Source organism: Quercus suber, unplaced genomic scaffold (assembly GCF_002906115.3).
Source record: "Quercus suber isolate HL8 unplaced genomic scaffold, Cork oak 2.0 scaffold_113, whole genome shotgun sequence".
Classification (NCBI taxonomy): domain Eukaryota; kingdom Viridiplantae; phylum Streptophyta; class Magnoliopsida; order Fagales; family Fagaceae; genus Quercus; species Quercus suber.
Window position 1 is genome coordinate 1,278,761 of NW_027069578.1, and position 24,200 is coordinate 1,302,960.

At 33.4% G+C, this 24,200-nt stretch overlaps 2 protein-coding genes, 1 long non-coding RNA gene and 1 pseudogene across 3 annotated transcripts; 1 reads left to right on the forward strand and 3 right to left on the reverse strand.

Moving 5' to 3' along the window:
* Nucleotides 1–321: 321 nt before the first annotated feature.
* LOC111985483 (uncharacterized) lies at nucleotides 322–3,172 on the forward strand. Its single transcript, XM_024017127.2, has 3 exons — nucleotides 322–532; nucleotides 2,164–2,252; nucleotides 2,811–3,172. Exons 1-3 carry the CDS (start codon nucleotides 494–496, stop codon nucleotides 2,965–2,967), a joined length of 285 nt encoding a protein of 94 aa, XP_023872895.1. The 5' UTR covers nucleotides 322–493; the 3' UTR covers nucleotides 2,968–3,172.
* Nucleotides 3,173–6,114: 2,942 nt separating this feature from the next.
* Nucleotides 6,115–7,399, reverse strand: LOC136068403 (uncharacterized). The gene is made up of 2 exons (XR_010629766.1): nucleotides 6,952–7,399; nucleotides 6,115–6,603 (listed from the first exon to the last, which is right to left on the reverse strand). It is a non-coding gene; the product is annotated as an uncharacterized LOC136068403 (long non-coding RNA).
* A 4,007-nt stretch (nucleotides 7,400–11,406) lies between these two features.
* Nucleotides 11,407–13,049, reverse strand: LOC136068398 (ABC transporter C family member 3-like). The gene is made up of 2 exons (XM_065775502.1): nucleotides 12,224–13,049; nucleotides 11,407–12,137 (listed from the first exon to the last, which is right to left on the reverse strand). The coding sequence occupies exons 1-2, from the start codon at nucleotides 13,047–13,049 to the stop codon at nucleotides 11,407–11,409; spliced, it is 1,557 nt and encodes a 518-aa protein (XP_065631574.1).
* Nucleotides 13,050–18,138: 5,089 nt separating this feature from the next.
* On the reverse strand, nucleotides 18,139–24,083 carry LOC112005690 (putative ABC transporter C family member 15; annotated as a pseudogene).
* Between the last annotated feature and the right edge of the window lie 117 nt (nucleotides 24,084–24,200).

Genomic DNA, 24,200 nt, shown 5'->3' on the forward strand with positions numbered 1-24,200 from the left:
CAAGCTTTAATCTCAAAATTTTGAGGTAGATTATAAATCTAAACAAATTAATTAGTATCCGCCACATATCTTTTGGTCAGCACACAACTATATTGACAATACGTTATTATATAGTTACGCCAATGGAGTCCCAACCGCGAATTCGCTAGACATTCCGTCATTATTGACCACTGACCATTCCGTTTTACGTAAACGCAAGCAAAACACGCACGCACCAACTGAGTTGAGTTCTGGTCTGGCTGTCTATATTCTCGGAACTTTTTGAATTAAAAACCAAACTCCCAAAATAGCGTAAAGCTTAGCATATATAAATATAAATATAAATATATATATATATATATCTATAGCAGATATCTAGCTGGTGCAAATCATTTCCTTATTAGTTCTGCTTCCGTATTTGTTTCTCACTAATATTCTTTCTCTCCAAGTTTTCTTGGAGAAGGGTTCCTTTTTTCTTGGTTGGTTTCTTCTCTTATTTCTCCTACTACTTTTCATGGCATCCGCCACCGCCAACAGATGGTTAAGGCCTGAGGTACTTTAAAGTTTTTGTGAAAAAACAGAGTGTTTTGTTGTTAATATTTGATGTTGGTTTTGGTTTTTGTTAAAGAAAACTCACATGGTTTATCATCATGTTGTTATGCATGTTTATTGGTATATGGTAATATAAATCTTTGGATCTGTAAGTATGTTACTCTTTGTTCAGAGATCTGGGCTGATTGGTTATTGGTCCACTTCTTTGATGCATGTTTAACAAGAAAAATTAAAGGACTTTTTTTTTTTGATTTTCTTATTGGGGTGACTAGAAAACAAGGCTTTTGTTTAACTAATGATCTTAATTTATTTATTTTATTGAGGCTTTGAAGCTGCTGAAATTGACAATTGTATTTGTACAAGGCTAGTAAATATTGATGGAAGCTACTACTGTTTTTGACTAAACTTTGTTATGAAGCATGTTTGGGCCAAGATGAATTCTCTGATTAATTTGATTTGTTTGATTGGGGTTAATGCTAATACATTGTCATGAAAAACATAATATTTTGTCACCAAAAAATGATTGTTATATAATTAATCATAATATATTTATAGCTTGATTCTTTTACACAAACCTTATTTGGTTGGTAACACAAATAAATAGAATGACAGGACTGAGGGGATAACTAATTGGTTAATTCAAATCGTAACCAGGGCAGTAGAAAAAATCACAAACAAATGAAATTGATTAAACCAAAAAAGGTTCGATTTTCAAGTATATAATCAAGTGGGCAGAGCCTTTTGTGTCTTATATTGCAGAAATCATATGATTAAGGTACATATATTTTGGTTAATTGGAGGGATTAAATTAGAAAAAATGATACAGATCCTTTCATGATGGATGTGTTGTCATTAATTTACTCATTCATCTTTTATTTTTTGGGTCCTTTGATGTGGTTTAGGCAACATAAGGCTTCAACTTGATTGTTAACCTGTCCTTTTTGAAGAAACACAAAAGACATTGATATAATGCCAAAGCATTTTGTTAATGGAAGAATGTGTTACTATGATATAAAGTTGAAGGATTTACTGCTTGTCTTGGCTAATAATTTTAGTCTTGTATGTGCATTCAAAATAGAGGACATACGTGATTATGTCATCTCTCTCTCTTTTTGGTTTTGTTTTTCATGTTCTGTTTTTCCTCACCTTTTTGTGATGAAATTTTGAATCATACTATTCAACACCACAACATGGTATGGCATGCCATTTATTATACAGTATAGTATAGAAAATAAGCAACAACATCACTGATTTGCTAGACTCAGACATACATATGTATCCAATGTGCACAATCATCCAGACTTTGAAAGCAATATGCTATCAACCTCACAGTTTTACCTATTGTAATCTTTGTGTGATATGAGATAATTCAGCGAGAAATTTTATTCTATCTTTCTATTAGTCTTGGGATATATACTGTGTTTGATACAAATTCCTAGCTTCCTAGAACCTAGTCCTAGGTTTCAGTTCAGGGAGTATAAGTCTTATAGTAAGTTAATTAGGCCATTTTTCTGTCTAAACTTCTTATGCTATAAGATTGCCCATTGAACATTTTGCTGAGTTTTTTCACTACCAGTCAAGCCCAGGCTTTTCAGTATAAGCTTCTCTCATTTTTTTTTCCCAATTTTATAGGTGTACCCGCTTTTTGCAACAGTTGGTGTTGCTGTTGGCATTTGTGCCATGCAGCTTGTAAGGAACATCTGCACCAACCCTGAAGTGAGGTAACTCTATTTTATGCTATCCTTGATTCCAAATCTGTTATGATGTTTTCTGGTATTTACACTTAAAAAGTGAACTGCCAATCTGAGTACGAGTCCTGTGAATTTTTGGTAATTGATTGGAAACCCTCACTTCAGCATCTTATAGTGTTATAATTATTCAAGTCTTCTATTTCTGTCCATGTGAATCAATCATTTTATAAGATCTATGCTGATATTAAAACCAAAAATAAGCTTCTGTCTTAATACACAAGTCCTTGTGAATTGCTTGTATCTGATTAGAGGCCCCCCGTAGAACTGTCTTTTATGGTTTTTTTTTTTTTTTGATAATTTAGTTGTCACAACAAGTGGGGAAGGGATTGAACCCTAGTTCTCCTTATAAAGGAGATCAAGCAATGACACTGAGTTACAAGACTTTTGTCAAGTGTCTTATAGTTCTTTGCATCTGCTATTCATCTTGGAAGATAAATTGCACTGCACAAAAAAAATTTCCACAGGAAAGAAAAAAAGAAAAAAGTGTCCACAATAGATTAACATATCCAAATTTGATTATGCTATCAGGGTTACCAAAGAGAACAGAGCTGCAGGAGTGCTTGACAACTTTGAAGAGGGTGAGAAATATTCACAACATGCTGTCAGGAAGTTTGTACGCAATAGATCCCCTCAGGTCATGCCATCCATCAACAAGTTCTTCTCGGATCCAAATATTCCAAACTGAATCAAATGTTGTGATTTGAAGATTGCTAGATATTTGAATTTTGAAAATGGAGGTTGTCTGCTTAAATGATTAATTTGGAGAAAAAGAGATATTATTTATTTTTTTAGAAGAGGCATGAGATAATTGTGTTATACTGGATTCCATCATGTTGATGCATAAGCTCAACCCTTCAGTAATAAAGTCAATATTTACAAATTGGACATCATCTTTCTTGTTCTCCCCCACCCCCCTTTTTCTCTCTGTGTTGCATGTGTTGTGCGGATTAAAAAGAGAGAGAAAAAGAAGAAGATCAAAACAGAAGAAGAGAATTTACAACACGACTCAGACTTAGTTATTTTTGTTCTCTAATAGCAGGCAAAAGTTTGTGAATCTTTTGCAGTCGCTTAATAGTTTTTATGATTGAATAGTTTGTGCATAAAGCATTTTTTATATATTTCGAATCAGTACTTACTGTGCAAAACCATGTTTTATTGTCATTGACAAATAAATATATTTTTTCCAGAATTGGCAGAGATTAAACTTTTGCAATTAAAAAAAAAAAAAGTGAAAATCACATAATTTTTAACAACTACAATTTGACCAGATGAATTTCCAAATATACAAAGAATTTTAAGTTTAACCCTGAACTAAATTTTGCGGTATCAATGCAAAGAGAACTCCAACTGATTCATTAGGATTTGAAATTTGAAAACACACACAGGAGAAAAATTTCTAGCTGAGAACCCCTTTAGGTATTTCTAACCTGTTACTACCTCACCTATGGCTAAGCATTATAGATTGCTCCTAACTTGAGTTTGAGATTATTAACTTGCTGAATTTAATGCCTCAATTCTATAAATCCTTTAGTTCAGAGTTAAGATTGGTCAACATGTCTTCACTAAAAAAAAAAATAGAGGTTAACATGTCACAACTCAAGAGCTTCCATTTCTTACAAACTTAGCACAGTGACTTTTGGATGATTTCCTCAAGAATCTAAGCACCAAATTTGAGAAGGGAGAATCCTTGAGTGACTGAACTGGGGAGTCCTACTTTACAGAACTCCAAAAAAATCAAAAAGTGGACATTAATCTTTTCACTGCATTTTTGATTCAGTTTCTCTATCCACCTACAATAATCTCGCATTTGAAATTCATATATTTGATAATTCTTTACGAGAGCCTAACATATTTGATTTTCCTTACTTTCCTTTGGCTATGGTTGTTTCAATGCTTTACCTACCAGTTCTACTAAGAAACACAATGACCTAGTACAACCTTTACCGCAAGAGGTAATTACAAGTTCATAGGTGATGATTGTGCATTCACCAATGCTGGAATTTTGAGACAGTGGATTTACTAACTCAAAGACATTGGTATTATGGTGCATCACATAGGTATATGTGCAGCTCTTATGGTTTTAATTTACAAAAATTCTCTATCCATTAACAACATGTTTTTTTTTAAACAATAGTGAAATCATTGGTGTCATCAATATGGATTCTGAAAGAATTGGAGACTTGTGCTGATAAATCCATGGAGTTTTGTTGCTTCCTGGCCCTGATCATCTTTCACAGCAAAATCAAGCCTCTCTCAAGTGATATAGATCCTTTGCGTGGCATGTCCTCCTTCTCTTCATTGCCATGCTTGCAATCTCCATGCGGTATCAAGCAAGGACAAATTTATATATTTATATGCTTTTTAACTGCTTCTGTATGATTATGCCTATGTATTTAGCATCACACTATACTCAATGAATAAAATTTTATATGTATTATCTCACTATAATGATAATTCACAAACATCTATGCTTCATGCATCATTTTCTTTTATATGTAGTTGGTGCTTATTTCAACTTTTCTGCAGGCCTATTGCATTACTGCTGCCAGAGAACTAGCTCAAATGGTTGGAGTTCGTAAGACTCATATCACTAGCGCAGCCACTGTTTCAATCAGGAAGAACACTCTTTGACAAATAATTTGAGTATATGCATCAATAGCAGTAAAAGGGTTGTCCTGGAAATATTCATTGTCCTTTGTTCTAAGCACCCTCTCTAACTACACTCAAATCTCTACTTAGCTAAATCTTGATATCCTGATTCAAAGCACAGTCTTCCCTTACGTCCTCATAAAAGTCCTTGTTCATCTCCTTTCCAAACCATAATTTAAGGTCAATGGCAACAAAAAAAATGTATATGTATTTTTTAATTTCGAGAATTATTAGAGATTGCATATCATTTACATAGCTTCTACAATGTGAAAATGTGCAGATCACGGAATTTTTAACAATAATAATTTGCTCAGATAAGTTTCCAAATATGCAAAGCATTCTGATTTCAATCATGAACTAGTTTTTCGGTATCAATGCAAAAGCTCTACCTACAATTACTTAAGGAAAAAAAAAAAAAGGAAAAAAAGAAGAAGAAACACATATGGGAAAAATCTCTATCTGAGATTGCCTCAAAATAGAGTTTGAGATTGTCAAGTTGGCTGATTTAATTGCCTGAATGCTATGGATCCTTTGGTTAAGAATTAAGATTGGCTAACATACCACAGGCAGGAACTTCCATATCTTATATCCTTAACACAGTGACATTGTATCGATAGCATAGCACCTCACTTATCTACTACCAGAATTGTGTTGCTGCACTGAGTATAGTGCAATTACAGGGTTCATGCTTTGTGTTCATAACTTCAGCCCTGCTTTTCACCAATATGTAAGGATCTAGGATGCTGATACCTTGACTTTCTTTCATGTTAGAACTTAGAACTTAGGAGGTTGATTGATAACTTCAGCCCCTCTTTTCGCCAATATGTCAGGATCTTGATGCTGATACGTTGATTTTTTTTTCATGTCAGAACTTAGAAAGTTGAATAAAAAATTTTCCGTTGATAGCTTTGAAAACAATGATTTTCTCTTTTTTGAGGCATTCACAAAAGGCTTGGATCAACAATTATTTAAAGCTTTTGAGCATGGATTTTGAGAATTTTCTCTTTGGGATTGGACTCTCTTAAGATCACAGCGTTGACACATTCATACGTTTGTAGTGGGAGAGTTGTAATATCCTTTTCCCCATCTCTCAACTGAAACAGTGGTAATTTACCAACAATTTTCTTGCTCTAGCACACATTGCCATGCCACATTACAAAGGCAGTATCTGGTAGTCCATAGATTTTTGCCATACCAATTAATTTCTTGTAAACAAGAAAAAATTAGCTTCTCCAATCCAAATGGTAGTACACCAAATTTCATGAGAGAGAAAAAGTTCATTGCAGTTATAGGTTTTGTCAAATTTGCAATTGCATTAACTGTAACTCTCTGGTTAAAATATTAAATTACTTGATGGTGTTGCCAAAGCATACACAGTATCATTCTCTGGAAACAATGCTGTTAGAAACTATATCAATGGTCTCATCGATGATCTACAATTTCTTCAGAATAATGGTTTTGCTTTCATGAATCCCAACGTGTCAATTCACTGTATGACTTTCAAGGGGGCTGCTATTATTTGTTTGCATCATAATCTTGTCCTTCGTTCAAGAAATATCCCAATGGCAGTTACTCTTGGATGATCTCCTCAAGAATTCAGCCACCAACTTTGAGAATGAAGAGGACTTATCCTTGAGCAACTGAGCTGGGGAGTCATACTCTACAATATTGCCTGTAATAAGCAAAATATCAGCACTAACAAGATCAAATCATTCACGGTTGAATCTAATATTAAGTAGTTCTATAGTGCTAATTTATGTTTTTTCGGATTTTAATTCATCTCTGAATATTTTGTACTTAGTGAAATTAAATAGATAGTGGTACTAGCTTCTGCTCTTGTTAGCAATATGCTTATGTTTCAAACAAGGTCAATTTGCGCGTGTGTAATTCTCATCTACTTGTATGCTTGATATCAATAGAGTAACAAACTAAATATTACGTCTTTATCGCCCAGGAAGTAAGTTCTATGAATTTTTAATATGGAGTGTACTTTAAAATTTCTTGGATTTCCTAGATTTACCTTCATCAAGAACTAGAACCAATTCATTGTCAATAACAGTGGGTATACGATGAGCTACAGTAATGACAGTGCATCCCTTTGTCTCTTCTCTTATTGTTTCTTGAATTAGATTATCTGTTGCAGTATCTATAGAAGCAGTAGCCTCATCCAACACTAGAATTGTTTTCTTCTTGAGTAGAACCCTGGCCAGGCAAACAAGCTGCCTCTGTCCAACACTCCAATTTTCTCCATCTTCTGCAACTGCATCATTGCCCACATTCCAAAATGAAAATCCAAGCAATAAAAGAAAAATGAGTTTGTGAAAGAGTGGGAAAAGGAAACAATAAGTTTACTAAAACTTATTTACTAATTTCTATACCTGGTGCACCAAGAAGCCTTTGATCCTGTTTCACTACCTCTGCAAGACGACACTTTCTGATAACCTGACATATCAAGTTTACTAAGTTAGTGAAGGAAACCAAAAAAAAAAAAAAAAAAAAAAAACTTAGCTGACATAAATTTTTAAGGAAATGTAAAAGACCACAAGTGTCAAACCCAAAATCTTGGAAAAACTGAAGTGGGCTTATGCTCAAGCGGGCACGTGTTGATGAGGGTAGGAGTGTGAAGAGTAAAAGCCATTCAACTGTAAAAGAAAAGTTTTCCTAAAAAAAAAATATTGTAAAAGAAAAGTGTGCATTTCTTGTAATAGGCATGGCACGTAATGCCTGAAAACTATTATTATTATTATTGTTATTATTATTACTGTAATGCCTGAAAACTCATACTAAGAATGTTATTTTAAATATGAATCATGTTTATCTAAAAAAAAAAAAAAATTGAATCATGTTAATAGTACTTTTAGGGCAATTGTTAATAATCTATTTTAGGAAAATTTTGACACCACTTTCATGTGAAATTATTTTTTTTCTTTTCTCATAAAAATTTCTAAAAAAATTTCATAAATCAATGTTCTTAGAACATTCGTTAACTTTTTCCTTTAAATACTGGGTAGATGTAAAAATTTAACAAAAACATGATCATAACCAACCCTATAGGAAATTCCACCATTAGAATAAAAAATGTTTTTATTCTCAAAAAAAAAAAAAAAATGTTTGCAGTTGAAACGTATCAATTTTAATTGCAAGAATATGGCTTGTCATGCCCAGAGTACATTACACAAGATTAATCTAGATCAAACTTCACTTATAACACATCCTCTAAACAGAAAGCAACCCTATGAACATACTTATAAATAGCTATTGGACACGAGCCAATGTTCACTTCGCGATATTAGTCTTGATTACTGTGGAATTATTTACCAATCAACCAAATGATATAAAAAAAATATAAAAGATAAAAATTTGCTTAATTAGTATGCAAATATTTCTACACATACGCTGAATAAAAATTTGTGCATAAAATCTGCAAATATATTATTTGGTAAAAGAAAAAAAAAAATTGTAAAAGTATTTCATGGTTTCCTTTTCTAACCGGCAAGATATGAGAGAGCTTAATAGTTAATACGTATAACTTATCAAAAAAAAAAAATGTAATACATATAAAATTTTGCAAGGTCAATTAGAATGAAGGATTCATGAAGCTAAATTATGAATAAAATTATAAAAACCTTCAATTTAATCGGTATGAAATATATGTTATTAGTCAAGAATTCCTTGCCTTGATCATGAGTATAGCAGCAGGCATGAAACACGAAGGTAGAGAGATCAAGACTGTCAAAAGTTGGAAGATAGAAGATGCTATAGTGAACAGTGTGAGTCAAGCCTTACCATTAATTCCAAAGTCTCCGTCACCAACGTTCACGTGGAAGTCCTTCTTGTGGTCAGGTATATGGATGAGCCTTTGCAATCTCCACAATGTGTATGAGGATTTTAAATGTGTCGCATTAGATAAGTGGTAAGGACATACATTTTATGATGAAAAATACAAGCTATAATTGTAAAGATTAACAGATATACCATACCGAATTACATGATTTTTTTACAGCTTATTTTAGTACACAACATTTTCTTTTCATATAAGTTCTTCAAGCAATTTGATACTAAACTTAGCAATAAGCACTTCATGATTGAGTTTCAATATCTCCAACCATATAATTTTCGTGGTTCTTCAACTGCCATAGTGAAACTGCATGTAAGGGCTTGGCTATTGGTTTCTTACAAGAAAGAAATTCTTGGGACACCCAATTCATTGTTGGCCTAGACTAAATATGAATAAACATTTGTATTATAATTGGACAAAAGTTATACGAAATAACAAAGCTGAATATCACCCACTAATTTTTTTTTCTCCAAACCAAAAAAAAAAAAAAAAAAGAAAAAAGAAACACCTACTAATCAAAACGCCAAAAGTAAAAAAATATTCAAATTAACATCAAAATAATAACAACAATTTTTGAACAATAAAAATATGTAAATCAATCATTCTTCTCAATTATCATTTAATCTTGAATCCTATATACGAAGAGAAATTTATAAAACGAAAAGAAGTATTAAAACAAATAAAGTAATAAGGTTAGAAATTAATAGAAAAATTAATATGTGTGTGGTCAAGAGAGAGAGAGAGAGAGAGAGAGAGAGAGATAGGTACCTCTAGTATTGAAGAGCAAAAATAAAAAATGTAATGGTGAAAAGTATAAGAGGGACAAAGAGAACATATTTATATCTAAAAATATGAAATAAGGGAAAAAATAAAAAGTAGTCCTTTTTGTACGCAAGAAACATTAGTGTTTTTTTTTTTTTTTTTTTTTTGAGAAGGACGTAACATTATTGTTATTTCATTTATTATGTGCATTTATGGACCTAGGGGCCTTAGGTTATCATTTCTGCAATATCTGAACTTACTAATTTTTTGGATTTTTTTTATGTTACTAGCGTGTTTAAATGGTTTAATACACGTGAAAGATCTTGTATATTGTCATGTAATGTGATAAGGGTGATTCCTGCAAACAAGAGAAGTCATTTTTCATTTTTTCTTCCCACTGAGAGTTGTGTGTTAAGTTCACCAATAACTTGTACTAATACGATACTCGAATATATTTCACGCTAACAAAAAGTTTTCTTTGGTGGAGTTTTGGGCTAAATCACTACTTATGTGTGGTTGGTTTGTGCCATATAATGAACAATAATTGAGTTTTTGATAAAACATTTGTAGCTCAGTGGCATAATGTAGTCTCCTTTATGAGAAGAATTAAGCTTCGAATCTCCCTCACCTCATTTATAGTAACAATTGAATTATAAAAAAGAACAATTGAGCTTTTTTTTTTTTTGAGGGAGTAGAACAATTGAGCTTTTGTATTTTAGAGAAGACAAGTTATATATATATATATATAAAAGATAGAAATTTTACTCTAACCTAATCTAAGTGTATATGTGTATGATACTCCTTCCTGAAACCTTGACCTTTGCCCTCACACCTCACAAGCACCTATACTTATGGAGTGATCATTGCACTAAGGGTATGCGGTGGTTAAAGAAGACAAGTTAAAAGAGAAGAATTGGTGCACTTATTTGGTGGTGGTTTCTTGGTGGACAGTTGACAAGGAACAAAAAGAAAAAATTAATTGAAATTTAAAATAAAATTTTAATTAATTTAAAAACTAATAATTATGTTAATATTATGTTATCGCGTGTCTAGTGAGCACACAAAAGTAAAAGTTAGGGACTTTTATTAGTTTCAAAGGGATGAGTTTGAATTTGATCCAGTTATAGTGTATTCTTCACAATTTTCTAGCAATAATTATTTTATACTCTTATAAATTTGGCAAATAATTAAAAATTAATTGAGACTTTTTAATTTCATTGGTTAAATGGGTGATCAACACACCAAAACTTACACCAAGTTAAGCTATGTTCTAAGTTTAATAACTATGCTATACAAATACTTTGTTTAGAAAAAACAAAAAAGCTCTTTAAAAAAAAAAAAAAAAAACTTTGTTTAGCCCAATCACGAGGCTGCAAAAATAAAGTAAATTTCTCTTTTGTCTCTCTCTCTTTCTTATATATAATACATCTATAACTATAAGTAATTCCACTAAATACTCTGGAGGAGACTTTAAACTCTCATTCTATTCATAAAGGATATTAAGTAATTCCACTAAATACTAAAATAACCTTTTGACTTATATTTTCGCGGTTAGTTTGAATTATGTTTTCTATCTCACACACACATACACACATAAATTAATTGTTACAACTTATAACTGGGGGAGGAGACTTCAAACTCTGTTCGTAAAGGAGATTGAGTAATTCCATTAAACTATAAACCTTTTGACTTATATTCTCACTGTTAGTTTGAATTATATTTTCTTATATTATGTTTGCCCTTTGCATGGTATAAATCGGCTGCATTTGTTATTATATCCTTTCCCCCAAATTCTTCTAAAAAAATAATATCCTTTCCCCCAAATTATATCAATACAGTATATAATCAATTTTTTTTTTTTTAAAGAAGTAATAATCACAATGGTATCTTCAATACAATGCAGACACCAAAAGTGACAACTGAAACAAAAGTTGGTGAAGCCCAATAGAGAAAGGCCACTGCTGAGCTAGAATACAGGTATTTTTTCAGCCAGCTTCTCTCAGTTTCCCTGAGATGTAGGAGCTTCTTTAAGAATGAGGGTTCCCATGAATGCAGTTTCAAAATTCTCATGCTCTTCAAAGTCTCTACAGTCACTTTGATTCTTGAATCCTTTGCTTCCATGATCTTGGAGTGAAGTCTTTTTTGCATCTTAACCAAAGGCGTGTTGCATAGCAACACCAAAAGTGTGGCAAAAAGAGCAGCAAAGGAGGGGGCAGCACCTAGATTCCTGTAGAGGACGATCAAGGCCAGAATGACCTGGACTGGAAGCAGCCAAACTCCATGAATGTGCCAGCAGAAGTCTCCAATTCTTTCAGCATCCACATTGATTAAATTTATAATTTTACCATTGCTTAAACCAACATACTTAGTGGATATAGATTTCCTGTAAATTAATACCATTAGAGCTGCCCTTAATTGTATGCCAATTCGCTGAGCACCAAAATACCATTGTCTTTGAGTTAGTGACTCCACTGTCTTTGCAAAGAAGAAAATGAGTGCAAGAATCAGACCATAGTGGGTGCCTGAATCATCTTCCTTTCCCAGCAGGAAATTCACAAAGTTTGTGATTAGGAGGGGACCGGTATTGGATGCAATTGTGTTAACTCCTACAGGGAAGAAAAAGAACAAAAGTATATTAAATAGGGGGAGGAGAAAATAAAACAATTATTAGACTACAAGGACAGAGTGGTACCTGCCAAAGCTGCATTCATGAACAAGGGTTTCCATATGGCACAGGCTATGGCCTTTGGCAATGACGATGCTTTTCTGAGCGATTCTTCCAGCAACAAGGAAGCATTTTCTGCTGTTTCTGATTGAGGAATTGGAGGAATATGAGGTAATTCAAGCTTTTGAACTCGACCTCTTTTAAAAATAGGGTCTAACCATTGGAAGGTAAGTTGGCTCCAAATTCCAGCATTTGTGAATGCACCATCATCACCAAGGGAAGTTTCATTTTCCTTTTGCAGTAAAGGCTCTACTATGTCACTGTGTTTCCTAGTACAACTAGTAGGAAAAGCATTGAAACAAAGAAGTATTGCAAAAGGAAAGGAAGCAAAATCAACTATATTAGGTTCTGGAAAAGGACTTGGAAAATCTATGGATTTCAAATGTGTGATAGTGTAAATGGTGAGAGATACTAAATCAACGATGAAGGAAAAGACCCACCAGAGGATAAGGATCAATGGCCACCTTTTGTTTCCATTAAGAGTTCTATTCTTTGATAAGACTGCTACTAAAGTTGCTAAAGCCCAAGTCATGAACAAGAGGACAGATTTAATAGTGATAATCCTATGATTCCAATATTCATACAAACCAAAATCAAGGTACACTATTGAGATGATGACATTGGATAGAACAGTGATCATTGTAAAAACTCGACACCCTCTAACTGGTCCATGCTCATTTATATCACCCTCTCTCCTTTGTCTCCAAAAGTTTTGCAAAACCCATTTCAGAAACGCTATGGCAAATGTTAAGATGAGAATCTCCAATGAGATATCAATGATGACTGACTCCATATTCTACAAGAGTCCCAGTTCAAGTTAGTCTTCACTAATCACATACCAAAGACCAAAAGGTGAAATACATAGCGAAGAACTAAGAACAAAAAGTGAGTCTGCAATCAGCAAGACCTGCATATATAAACACCTGCATATCAATGCCATGATAATGTAATACAATGTCAAGAAAAGCAACCGAATTGAAATTGAAATATTTGTAAGTAAAACAGTAGCACATTCAGAGGATATGGATTTAAAGAACAAGTAGCAGTAGGGACGTTTATAAGAGGAGCAACCTTCGAAAATGTGAAAGGACACAAGTGGCTCTTTTATGGGTAGGGACAAGGAGTGTTGAAAGTGTTGTACACAACACTGCTACTGGTCTGAGATTCTTATAAATAAATAAACAACAATCACTAAACAGATAAACTATCTCTGTCACTTCTTCTTTCTCAAAAAAAAAAAAAAAAAAAAAAATCTGTCACTTTTGCACACTAAGAATCACTATGAGTAAAGGTCAAATGGAGACCAGAATCTTAATAACAGTCATATCTATTTTCCTAAATTCAAGCTGTCACTTTTGCACACTAAGAAAGTAAGAATGTTCATGTATGTCCTCATTCCAACCTCATGCAACTCCTTTTATTTATTTATTTTTCAGTTTTGTAAGATTTCACTATGACAATATAGAGCAAATATATGTATATAATAAACTATATATTTCAAATACTCTTTTACAGCTTATAAATGGAAAAATAATAGTGACATGAATCATGTTTACTCACCAATTACAACATATTGCCTCAATAAATTGTGAAATTTACTGTATTCCTAACATTGTTCTTTATTTCTTTCCTACGTTATTACTTATTTTTTCCTTTCTTAGCTGACATAAATTTTTAAGGAAATGTAAAAGACCACAAGTGTCAAACCCAAAATCTTGGAAAAACTGAAGTGGGCTTATGCTCAAGCGGGCACGTGTTGATGAGGGTAGGAGTGTGAAGAGTAAAAGCCATTCAACTGTAAAAGAAAAGTTTTCCTAAAAAAAAAATATTGTAAAAGAAAAGTGTGCATTTCTTGTAATAGGCATGGCACGTAATGCCTGAAAACTATTATTATTATTATTGTTATTATTATTACTGTAATGCCTGAAAACTCATACTAAGAATGTTATTTTAAATATGAATCATGTTTATCTAAAAAAAAAAAAAAAATTGAATCATGTTAATAGTACTTTTAGGGCAATTGTTAATAATCTATTTTAGGAAAATTTTGACACCACTTTCATGTGAAATTATTTTTTTTCTTTTCTCATAAAAATTTCTAAAAAAATTTCATAAATCAATGTTCTTAGAACATTCGTTAACTTTTTCCTTTAAATACTGGGTAGATGTAAAAATTTAACAAAAACATGATCATAACCAACCCTATAGGAAATTCCACCATTAGAATAAAAAATGTTTTTATTCTAAAAAAAAAAAAAAAAAATGTTTGCAGTTGAAACGTATCAATTTTAATTGCAAGAATATGGCTTGTCATGCCCAGAGTACATTACACAAGATTAATCTAGATCAAACTTCACTTATAACACATCCTCTAAACAGAAAGCAACCCTATGAACATACTTATAAATAGCTATTGGACACGAGCCAATGTTCACTTCGCGATATTAGTCTTGATTACTGTGGAATTATTTACCAATCAACCAAATGATATAAAAAAAATATAAAAGATAAAAATTTGCTTAATTAGTATGCAAATATTTCTACACATACGCTGAATAAAAATTTGTGCATAAAATCTGCAAATATATTATTTGGTAAAAGAAAAAAAAAAATTGTAAAAGTATTTCATGGTTTCCTTTTCTAACCGGCAAGATATGAGAGAGCTTAATAGTTAATACGTATAACTTATCAAAAAAAAAAAAATGTAATACATATAAAATTTTGCAAGGTCAATTAGAATGAAGGATTCATGAAGCTAAATTATGAATAAAATTATAAAAACCTTCAATTTAATCGGTATGAAATATATGTTATTAGTCAAGAATTCCTTGCCTTGATCATGAGTATAGCAGCAGGCATGAAACACGAAGGTAGAGAGATCAAGACTGTCAAAAGTTGGAAGATAGAAGATGCTATAGTGAACAGTGTGAGTCAAGCCTTACCATTAATTCCAAAGTCTCCGTCACCAACGTTCACGTGGAAGTCCTTCTTGTGGTCAGGTATATGGATGAGCCTTTGCAATCTCCACAATGTGTATGAGGATTTTAAATGTGTCGCATTAGATAAGTGGTAAGGACATACATTTTATGATGAAAAATACAAGCTATAATTGTAAAGATTAACAGATATACCATACCGAATTACATGATTTTTTTACAGCTTATTTTAGTACACAACATTTTCTTTTCATATAAGTTCTTCAAGCAATTTGATACTAAACTTAGCAATAAGCACTTCATGATTGAGTTTCAATATCTCCAACCATATAATTTTCGTGGTTCTTCAACTGCCATAGTGAAACTGCATGTAAGGGCTTGGCTATTGGTTTCTTACAAGAAAGAAATTCTTGGGACACCCAATTCATTGTTGGCCTAGACTAAATATGAATAAACATTTGTATTATAATTGGACAAAAGTTATACGAAATAACAAAGCTGAATATCACCCACTAATTTTTTTTTCTCCAAACCAAAAAAAAAGAAAAAAAAAAGAAAAAAGAAACACCTACTAATCAAAACGCCAAAAGTAAAAAAATATTCAAATTAACATCAAAATAATAACAACAATTTTTGAACAATAAAAATATGTAAATCAATCATTCTTCTCAATTATCATTTAATCTTGAATCCTATATACGAAGAGAAATTTATAAAACGAAAAGAAGTATTAAAACAAATAAAGTAATAAGGTTAGAAATTAATAGAAAAATTAATATGTGTGTGGTCAAGAGAGAGAGAGAGAGAGAGAGAGAGAGAGATAGGTACCTCTAGTATTGAAGAGCAAAAATAAAAAATGTAATGGTGAAAAGTATAAGAGGGACAAAGAGAACATATTTATATCTAAAAATATGAAATAAGGGAAAAAAATAAAAAGTAGTCCTTTTTGTACGCAAGAAACATTAGTGTTTTTTTTTTTTTTTTTTTTTTTTAGTAGTCCTTTTTGTACGCAAGAAACATTAGTGTTTTTTTTTTTTTTTTTTTTTTTGAGAAGGACGTAACATTATTGTTATTTCATTTATTATGTGCATTTATGGACCTAGGGGCCTTAGGTTATCATTTCTGCAATATCTGAACTTACTAATTTTTTGGATTTTTTTTATGTTACTAGCGTGTTTAAATGGTTTAATACACGTGAAAGATCTTGTATATTGTCATGTAATGTGATAAGGGTGATTCCTGCAAACAAGAGAAGTCATTTTTCATTTTTTCTTCCCACTGAGAGTTGTGTGTTAAGTTCACCAATAACTTGTACTAATACGATACTCGAATATATTTCACGCTAACAAAAAGTTTTCTTTGGTGGAGTTTTGGGCTAAATCACTACTTATGTGTGGTTGGTTTGTGCCATATAATGAACAATAATTGAGTTTTTGATAAAACATTTGTAGCTCAGTGGCATAATGTAGTCTCCTTTATGAGAAGAATTAAGCTTCGAATCTCCCTCACCTCATTTATAGTAACAATTGAATTATAAAAAAGAACAATTGAGCTTTTTTTTTTTTTGAGGGAGTAGAACAATTGAGCTTTTGTATTTTAGAGAAGACAAGTTATATATATATATATATATAAAAGATAGAAATTTTACTCTAACCTAATCTAAGTGTATATGTGTATGATACTCCTTCCTGAAACCTTGACCTTTGCCCTCACACCTCACAAGCACCTATACTTATGGAGTGATCATTGCACTAAGGGTATGCGGTGGTTAAAGAAGACAAGTTAAAAGAGAAGAATTGGTGCACTTATTTGGTGGTGGTTTCTTGGTGGACAGTTGACAAGGAACAAAAAGAAAAAATTAATTGAAATTTAAAATAAAATTTTAATTAATTTAAAAACTAATAATTATGTTAATATTATGTTATCGCGTGTCTAGTGAGCACACAAAAGTAAAAGTTAGGGACTTTTATTAGTTTCAAAGGGATGAGTTTGAATTTGATCCAGTTATAGTGTATTCTTCACAATTTTCTAGCAATAATTATTTTATACTCTTATAAATTTGGCAAATAATTAAAAATTAATTGAGACTTTTTAATTTCATTGGTTAAATGGGTGATCAACACACCAAAACTTACACCAAGTTAAGCTATGTTCTAAGTTTAATAACTATGCTATACAAATACTTTGTTTAGAAAAAACAAAAAAGCTCTTTAAAAAAAAAAAAAAAAAACTTTGTTTAGCCCAATCACGAGGCTGCAAAAATAAAGTAAATTTCTCTTTTTGTCTCTCTCTCTTTCTTATATATAATACATCTATAACTATAAGTAATTCCACTAAATACTCTGGAGGAGACTTTAAACTCTCATTCTATTCATAAAGGATATTAAGTAATTCCACTAAATACTAAAATAACCTTTTGACTTATATTTTCGCGGTTAGTTTGAATTATGTTTTCTATCTCACACACACATACACACATAAATTAATTGTTACAACTTATAACTGGGGGAGGAGACTTCAAACTCTGTTCGTAAAGGAGATTGAGTAATTCCATTAAACTATAAACCTTTTGACTTATATTCTCACTGTTAGTTTGAATTATATTTTCTTATATTATGTTTGCCCTTTGCATGGTATAAATCGGCTGCATTTGTTATTATATCCTTTCCCCCAAATTCTTCTAAAAAAATAATATCCTTTCCCCCAAATTATATCAATACAGTATATAATCAATTTTTTTTTTTTTTAAAGAAGTAATAATCACAATGTAACTCTCTGGTTAAAATATTAAATTACTTGATGGTGTTGCCAAAGCATACACAGTATCATTCTCTGGAAACAATGCTGTTAGAAACTATATCAATGGTCTCATCGGTGATCTACAATTTCTTCAGAATAATGGTTTTGCTTTCATGAATCCCAACGTGTCAATTCACTGTATGACTTTCAAGGGGGCTGCTATTATTGGTTTGCATCATAATCTTGTCCTTCGTTCAAGATATATCCCAATGGCAGTTACTCTTGGATGATCTCCTCAAGAATTCAGCCACCAACTTTGAGAATGAAGAGGACTTATCCTTGAGCAACTGAGCTGGGGAGTCATACTCTACAATATTGCCTGTATTAAGCAAAATATCAGCACTAACAAGATCAAATCATTCACGGTTGAATCTAATATTAAGTAGTTCTATAGTGCTAATTTATGTTTTTTCGGATTTTAATTCATCTCTGAATATTTTGTACTTAGTGAAATTAAATAGATAGTGGTACTAGCTTCTGCTCTTGTTAGCAATATGCTTATGTTTCAAACAAGGTCAATTTGCGCGTGTGTAATTCTCATCTACTTGTATGCTTGATATCAATAAGTAACAAACTAAATATTACGTCTTTATCGCCCAGGAAGTAAGTTCTATGAATTTTTAATATGGAGTGTACTTTAAAATTTCTTGGATTTCCTAGATTTACCTTCATCAAGAACTAGAACCAATTCATTGTCAATAACAGTGGGTATACGATGAGCTACAGTAATGACAGTGCATCCCTTTGTCTCTTCTCTTATTGTTTCTTGAATTAGATTATCTGTTGCAGTATCTATAGAAGCAGTAGCCTCATCCAACACTAGAATTGTTTTCTTCTTGAGTAGAACCCTGGCCAGGCAAACAAGCTGCCTCTGTCCAACACTCCAATTTTCTCCATCTTCTGCAACTGCATCATTGCCCACATTCCAAAATGAAAATCCAAGCAATAAAAGAAAAATGAGTTTGTGAAAGAGTGGGAAAAGGAAACAGTAAGTTTACCAAAACTTATTTACTAATTTCTATACCTGGTGCATCAAGAAGCCTTTGATCCTGTTTCACTACCTCTGCAAGACGACACTTTCTGATAACCTGACATATCAAGCTAAGTTAGTGAAGGAAACCAAAAAAAAAAAAAAAAAAAAAAAAAATGAAAGGGGGAAGCTTCAGTGATTCTTTCAAAAAAGTATTTTTGAATTTGAGCACCAACCTCCCAAATTTCTTGATCCGAATGCTGTTGCAAAGGATCCAGATTACTTCTCACAGTTCCCTGAAACAATGTTGGGTCTTGTGGTATTATACCCAACCTAGACCTTAAATCCTGTAAACCTATTTTACAAATATCAACTCCATCGATCAGAATCCTTCCTCCTGAAGGCTCCACCACCCTAAAGAGCGCTTGAATTAATGTTGACTTTCCACTTCCTGTCCTCCCCACAACTCCAATTTTCTTCTCTCCCGGGAAGGTGCAAGTGATCCCTTTTAGAACCATTGGAAGTGCAGGATTATACTGGACATGAAGGTTTTCAAGCTCTATCCTTCCATCTGTTGGCCATTCAGGCTTTGGCCTATGATCTTCAATCACTAGGGGTGCTTCACTTGGTATATTTGTAAATTGGAGAATTCTCTCAACTGATATCATTTTGTTCTCAACATTGCACAGATTCCATATCACCCATGCTTGAAGAACATTTAGGTTCAAGCCATAGGTAGCTGCCAGTCCTGCTAAGCCTGAGATGGTTCAACCAGTGCATTAGTAAAGCATTGAAATTTAATGGATTTAGCAAAGAACTATAAAGATAACTTGATCATTGACAAAAGGATAAGAACAGGATATGTTGGGCACTTTAGAATGGATGGTATCAGGTATCAATAGTAGGCAGAAGCATACTTAATATATGTACATTTCCACACATTATCATTCAAGGGTTTTAATCTCGAGTAGAAATAAATGTTTGTCTTTCTTTGTTTGACATGTATTTAGTTGCCAATTGCTACACTTGTTCTGTTAGTTTATAAATAAGAAGAGGGGCAGGGAAACTTACTGGGGTCAATAGCTGATCTAGCCAGGCTCACCAAGATTATCAGAACAAGGAAGAAGACAAGATTAAAAAGAAAGTTGATCCGAACACACAACCATTCCATTGTGGCAGAATTGTGAAAGGTTATACGAGAATAATCATCAATCAGGCTCAGAGTTCTTGTCACAAAGCGCTCTTCCTGATTGAAACAATGAATAGTTGCTGCCCCAGAAACTGATTCTGAAAAGTGGTGCAAGATTGGAGCCTTTCGAATCCCAACCATTCGGGCTAGTTCTCTAGCAGTGGTAATGTAATAATCCTACAGAAAGGTTAAATGAACATCACAGTTTAGTGATGCACCATTGTAAGAAACATGAAATTTTTTTAAAGATTAAAAGAAAATGATGCATGCAGCATATATGTTTAAGAGTATAGTTAGATAAAACATGTTTAACCTTTTTTAATTAAGAATTACGTGAAGTGTGATACTGCTGTACATTTTCTTTTGAAACATATATAGCTTATATTGTAGTGAAGCTGTCAAAATTTCAAATTAAAATTTAAAACAGGATTTGTTTTGCCTGATACCACATAGAGATGGCTATAATTGCAAGGAAGAGAACGAAGACTAGCCAAGAGACCTGGGACATTAGGATGATGATACTAAACAGCTGAATAAGGGCAAAAGCCAATCCAGCTAATCTGTAGGGAATGTCTGTGTCTACGGTGCTTTGATCTGTAGAAGACTGCAATAGTGAAAAGAAAAAAGGGGAAGTTATTCTGGAGTTTTCATACAAACTTCAAACAAAACAATATATTTTTTACTTTGAAATAAACAAAAACATACCCTACTAAGGATTCGACTTGAAGGTGTGGAGTCTAAAAAAGAAATGGGTGCTCGGAAAACTGATGTGATCATTCCACAGAAGAGATGCTGAGCAGTCTCAACAGCAATAGTAGATAGCAAAACTGCCCTTCCCAATACGAAGATTGAGCTCCCACCAGACATCAAAATGAATATCCCTATCATATGCTTTCTACTGACTCTTCCTTCTACCTCTGTTGCCCACGCAATCCAGTAATTGCTGCCCATTTGTAGTCCTTGGAAGAGAACTTGACAGAGAAGGGTAACTGGAACTAGAGCTCCTTTATATGCAGAAGTAACAAAGGTCGAGTAAACACTCCATTTTACTCTACCAGTTTCTGTTTCTTCTTCTTCTTCTTCTTCAGTTCTTGCTTTAAGTTTTCCATTGTTGATGGGACCTTCAAAATTTTCTTCTGCGACTTCTATATGATTTATCTCATGGGGTCTAGTAGTTAAAGTATTATCATCTTGGAGAAGGTTAACTTGGTTTAGTGATTTTCTATGAGCAGCCATTTGTCTAACAAGTTCACCATTCGAATCTGCCATCAGATCTTCATACCTTCCTGACTGAACTATCCTTCCAGCTTTCATCACCTATCAAAATATGCATTTAAAACCAAGTGATCAGAAGCTTGAGAGGACAATGATCGTAGTTTCATAGAGGGGTTGGACAAGGATTTCAATAACTTACCAAAACAAGGTCGGAAGCATCTAAAAATTCCACTTGATGAGTAGCATAGATGACAGTCTTTTGTGACAATAGTTGCATGAGACACTTCTGAAAAAAAGCTTCTATATTTAATTGAAATCCACGAATGGTGCATGCATAACAAACAAGAAGTTAAGACACAACGAAAAAAATGTAACTTGCCTTGAACAAATAGGTTCCAGTATGTGCATCAACAGCACTGAAAGGGTCGTCCAAGAAATAAACATCGGCATCACTGTAGACAGCTCTTGCCAGTTGGATTCTTTGCTTTTGTCCTCCACTCAAGTTCACCCCCTCTCTCCAACTACACTCAAATCTCTGTCTTGCCAAATCTTGATATCCTGATTCAAAGCACAGGCTTCTAGTACATCCTCATAATATGCCTTGTTCATTTCCTTGCCAAACAACACATTCTCTCTAATCGTACCTGTTTAAATCCAAGCAGTTTGGGGCACGTAGGCCTTCCTTCCATAAACTGTTATTCCTCCCCAGAAATCCTGGGAATTTCACCAAGTATACTAGAGAGAAGACTTGATTTTCCTGACCCAACTGGACCACAAACTGCAACCTTGTAACCTTTCATTATCTTCATCTTCTCCAAAATTTTGATTGTAGGTCTCCTTAATTTTTCTTCACTTGTTTCCCAAGCATATTCCCCTATATCAATCTCAATTGCGATATTCAAAGCATTTGAAGTATGATCATGTATTAGCTTCTTTTGATCTTCTTCACCAATGAAATCTTGGATACGCTCAACTGAGACCTTTGTTTGAGCAATCATTGAAATGAGCTCTGGTAGGTTGTAGATAGGTTCTTGTAAAATTCGAAAAGTGGCCAAGGCTGAGAGGACTGTACCTGCTGTTAATGGTATCTTCAATACAATGCAGACACCAAAAGTGACAACTGAAACAAAAGTTGGTGAAGCCCAATAGAGAAAGGCCACTGCTGAGCTAGAATACAGGTATTTTTTCAGCCAGCTTCTCTCAGTTTCCCTGAGATGTAGGAGCTTCTTTAAGAATGAGGGTTCCCAGAATGCAGTTTCAAAATTCTCATGCTCTTCAAAGTCTCTACAGTCACTTTGATTCTTGAATCCTTTGCTTCCATGATCTTGGAGTGAAGTCTTTTTTGCATCTTAACCAAAGGCGTGTTGCATAGCAACACCAAAAGTGTGGCAAAAAGAGCAGCAAAGGAGGGGGCAGCACCTAGATTCCTGTAGAGGAGATCAAGGCCAGAATGACCTGGACTGGAAGCAGCCAAACTCCATGAATGTGCCAGCAGAAGTCTCCAATTCTTTCAGCATCCACATTGATTAAATTTATAATTTTACCATTGCTTAAACCAACATACTTAGTGGATATAGATTTCTTGTAAATTAATACCATTAGAGCTGCCCTTAATTGTATGCCAATTCGCTGAGCACCAAAATACCATTGTCTTTGAGTTAGTGACTCCACTGTCTTTGCAAAGAAGAAAATGAGTGCAAGAATCAGACCATAGTGGGTGCCTGAATCATCTTCCTTTCCCAGCAGGAAATTCACAAAGTTTGTGATTAGGAGGGGACCGGTATGGATGCAATTGTGTTAACTCCTACAGGAGAAGAAAAAAGAAAAAGAACAAAAGTATATTAAATAGGGGGAGGAGAAAATAAAACAATTATTAGACTACAAGGACAGAGTGGTACCTGCCAAAGCTGCATTCATGAACAAGGGTTTCCATATGGCACAGGCTATGGCCTTTGGCAATGACGATGCTTTTCTGAGCGATTCTTCCAGCAACAAGGAAGCATTTTCTGCTGTTTCTGATTGAGGAATTGGAGGAATATGAGGTAATTCAAGCTTTTGAACTCGACCTCTTTTAAAAATAGGGTTTAACCATTGGAAGGTAAGTTGGCTCCAAATTCCAGCATTTGTGAATGCACCATCATCACCAAGGGAAGTTTCATTTTCCTTTTGCAGTAAAGGCTCTACTATGTCACTGTGTTTCCTAGTACAACTAGTAGGAAAAGCATTGAAACAAAGAAGTATTGCAAAGGAAAGGAAGCAAAATCAACTATATTAGGTTCTGGAAAAGGACTTGGAAAATCTATGGATTTCAAATGTGTGATAGTGTAAATGGTGAGAGATACTAATCAACGATGAAGGAAAAGACCCACCAGAGGGTAAGGATCAATGGCCACCTTTTGTTTCCACAAGAGTTCTATTCTTTGATAAGACTGCTACTAAAGTTGCTAAAGCCCAAGTCATGAACAAGAGGACAGATTTAATAGTGATAATCCTATGATTCCAATATTCATACAAACCAAAATCAAGGTACACTATTGAGATGATGACATTGGATAGAACAGTGATCATTGTAAAAACTCACACCCTCTAACTGGTCCATGCTCATTTATATCACCCTCTCTCCTTTGTCTCCAAAGTTTTGCAAAACCCATTCAGAAACGCTATGGCAAATGTTAAGATGAGAATCTCCAAGGAGATATCAATGATGACTGACTCCATATTCTACAAGAGTCCCAGTTCATTTAGTCTTCACTAATCACAACCAAGACCAAAAGTGAAATACTGGCAAGAACTAAGAACAAAAAGTGAGTCTCAATCAGCAAGACCTGCATATAT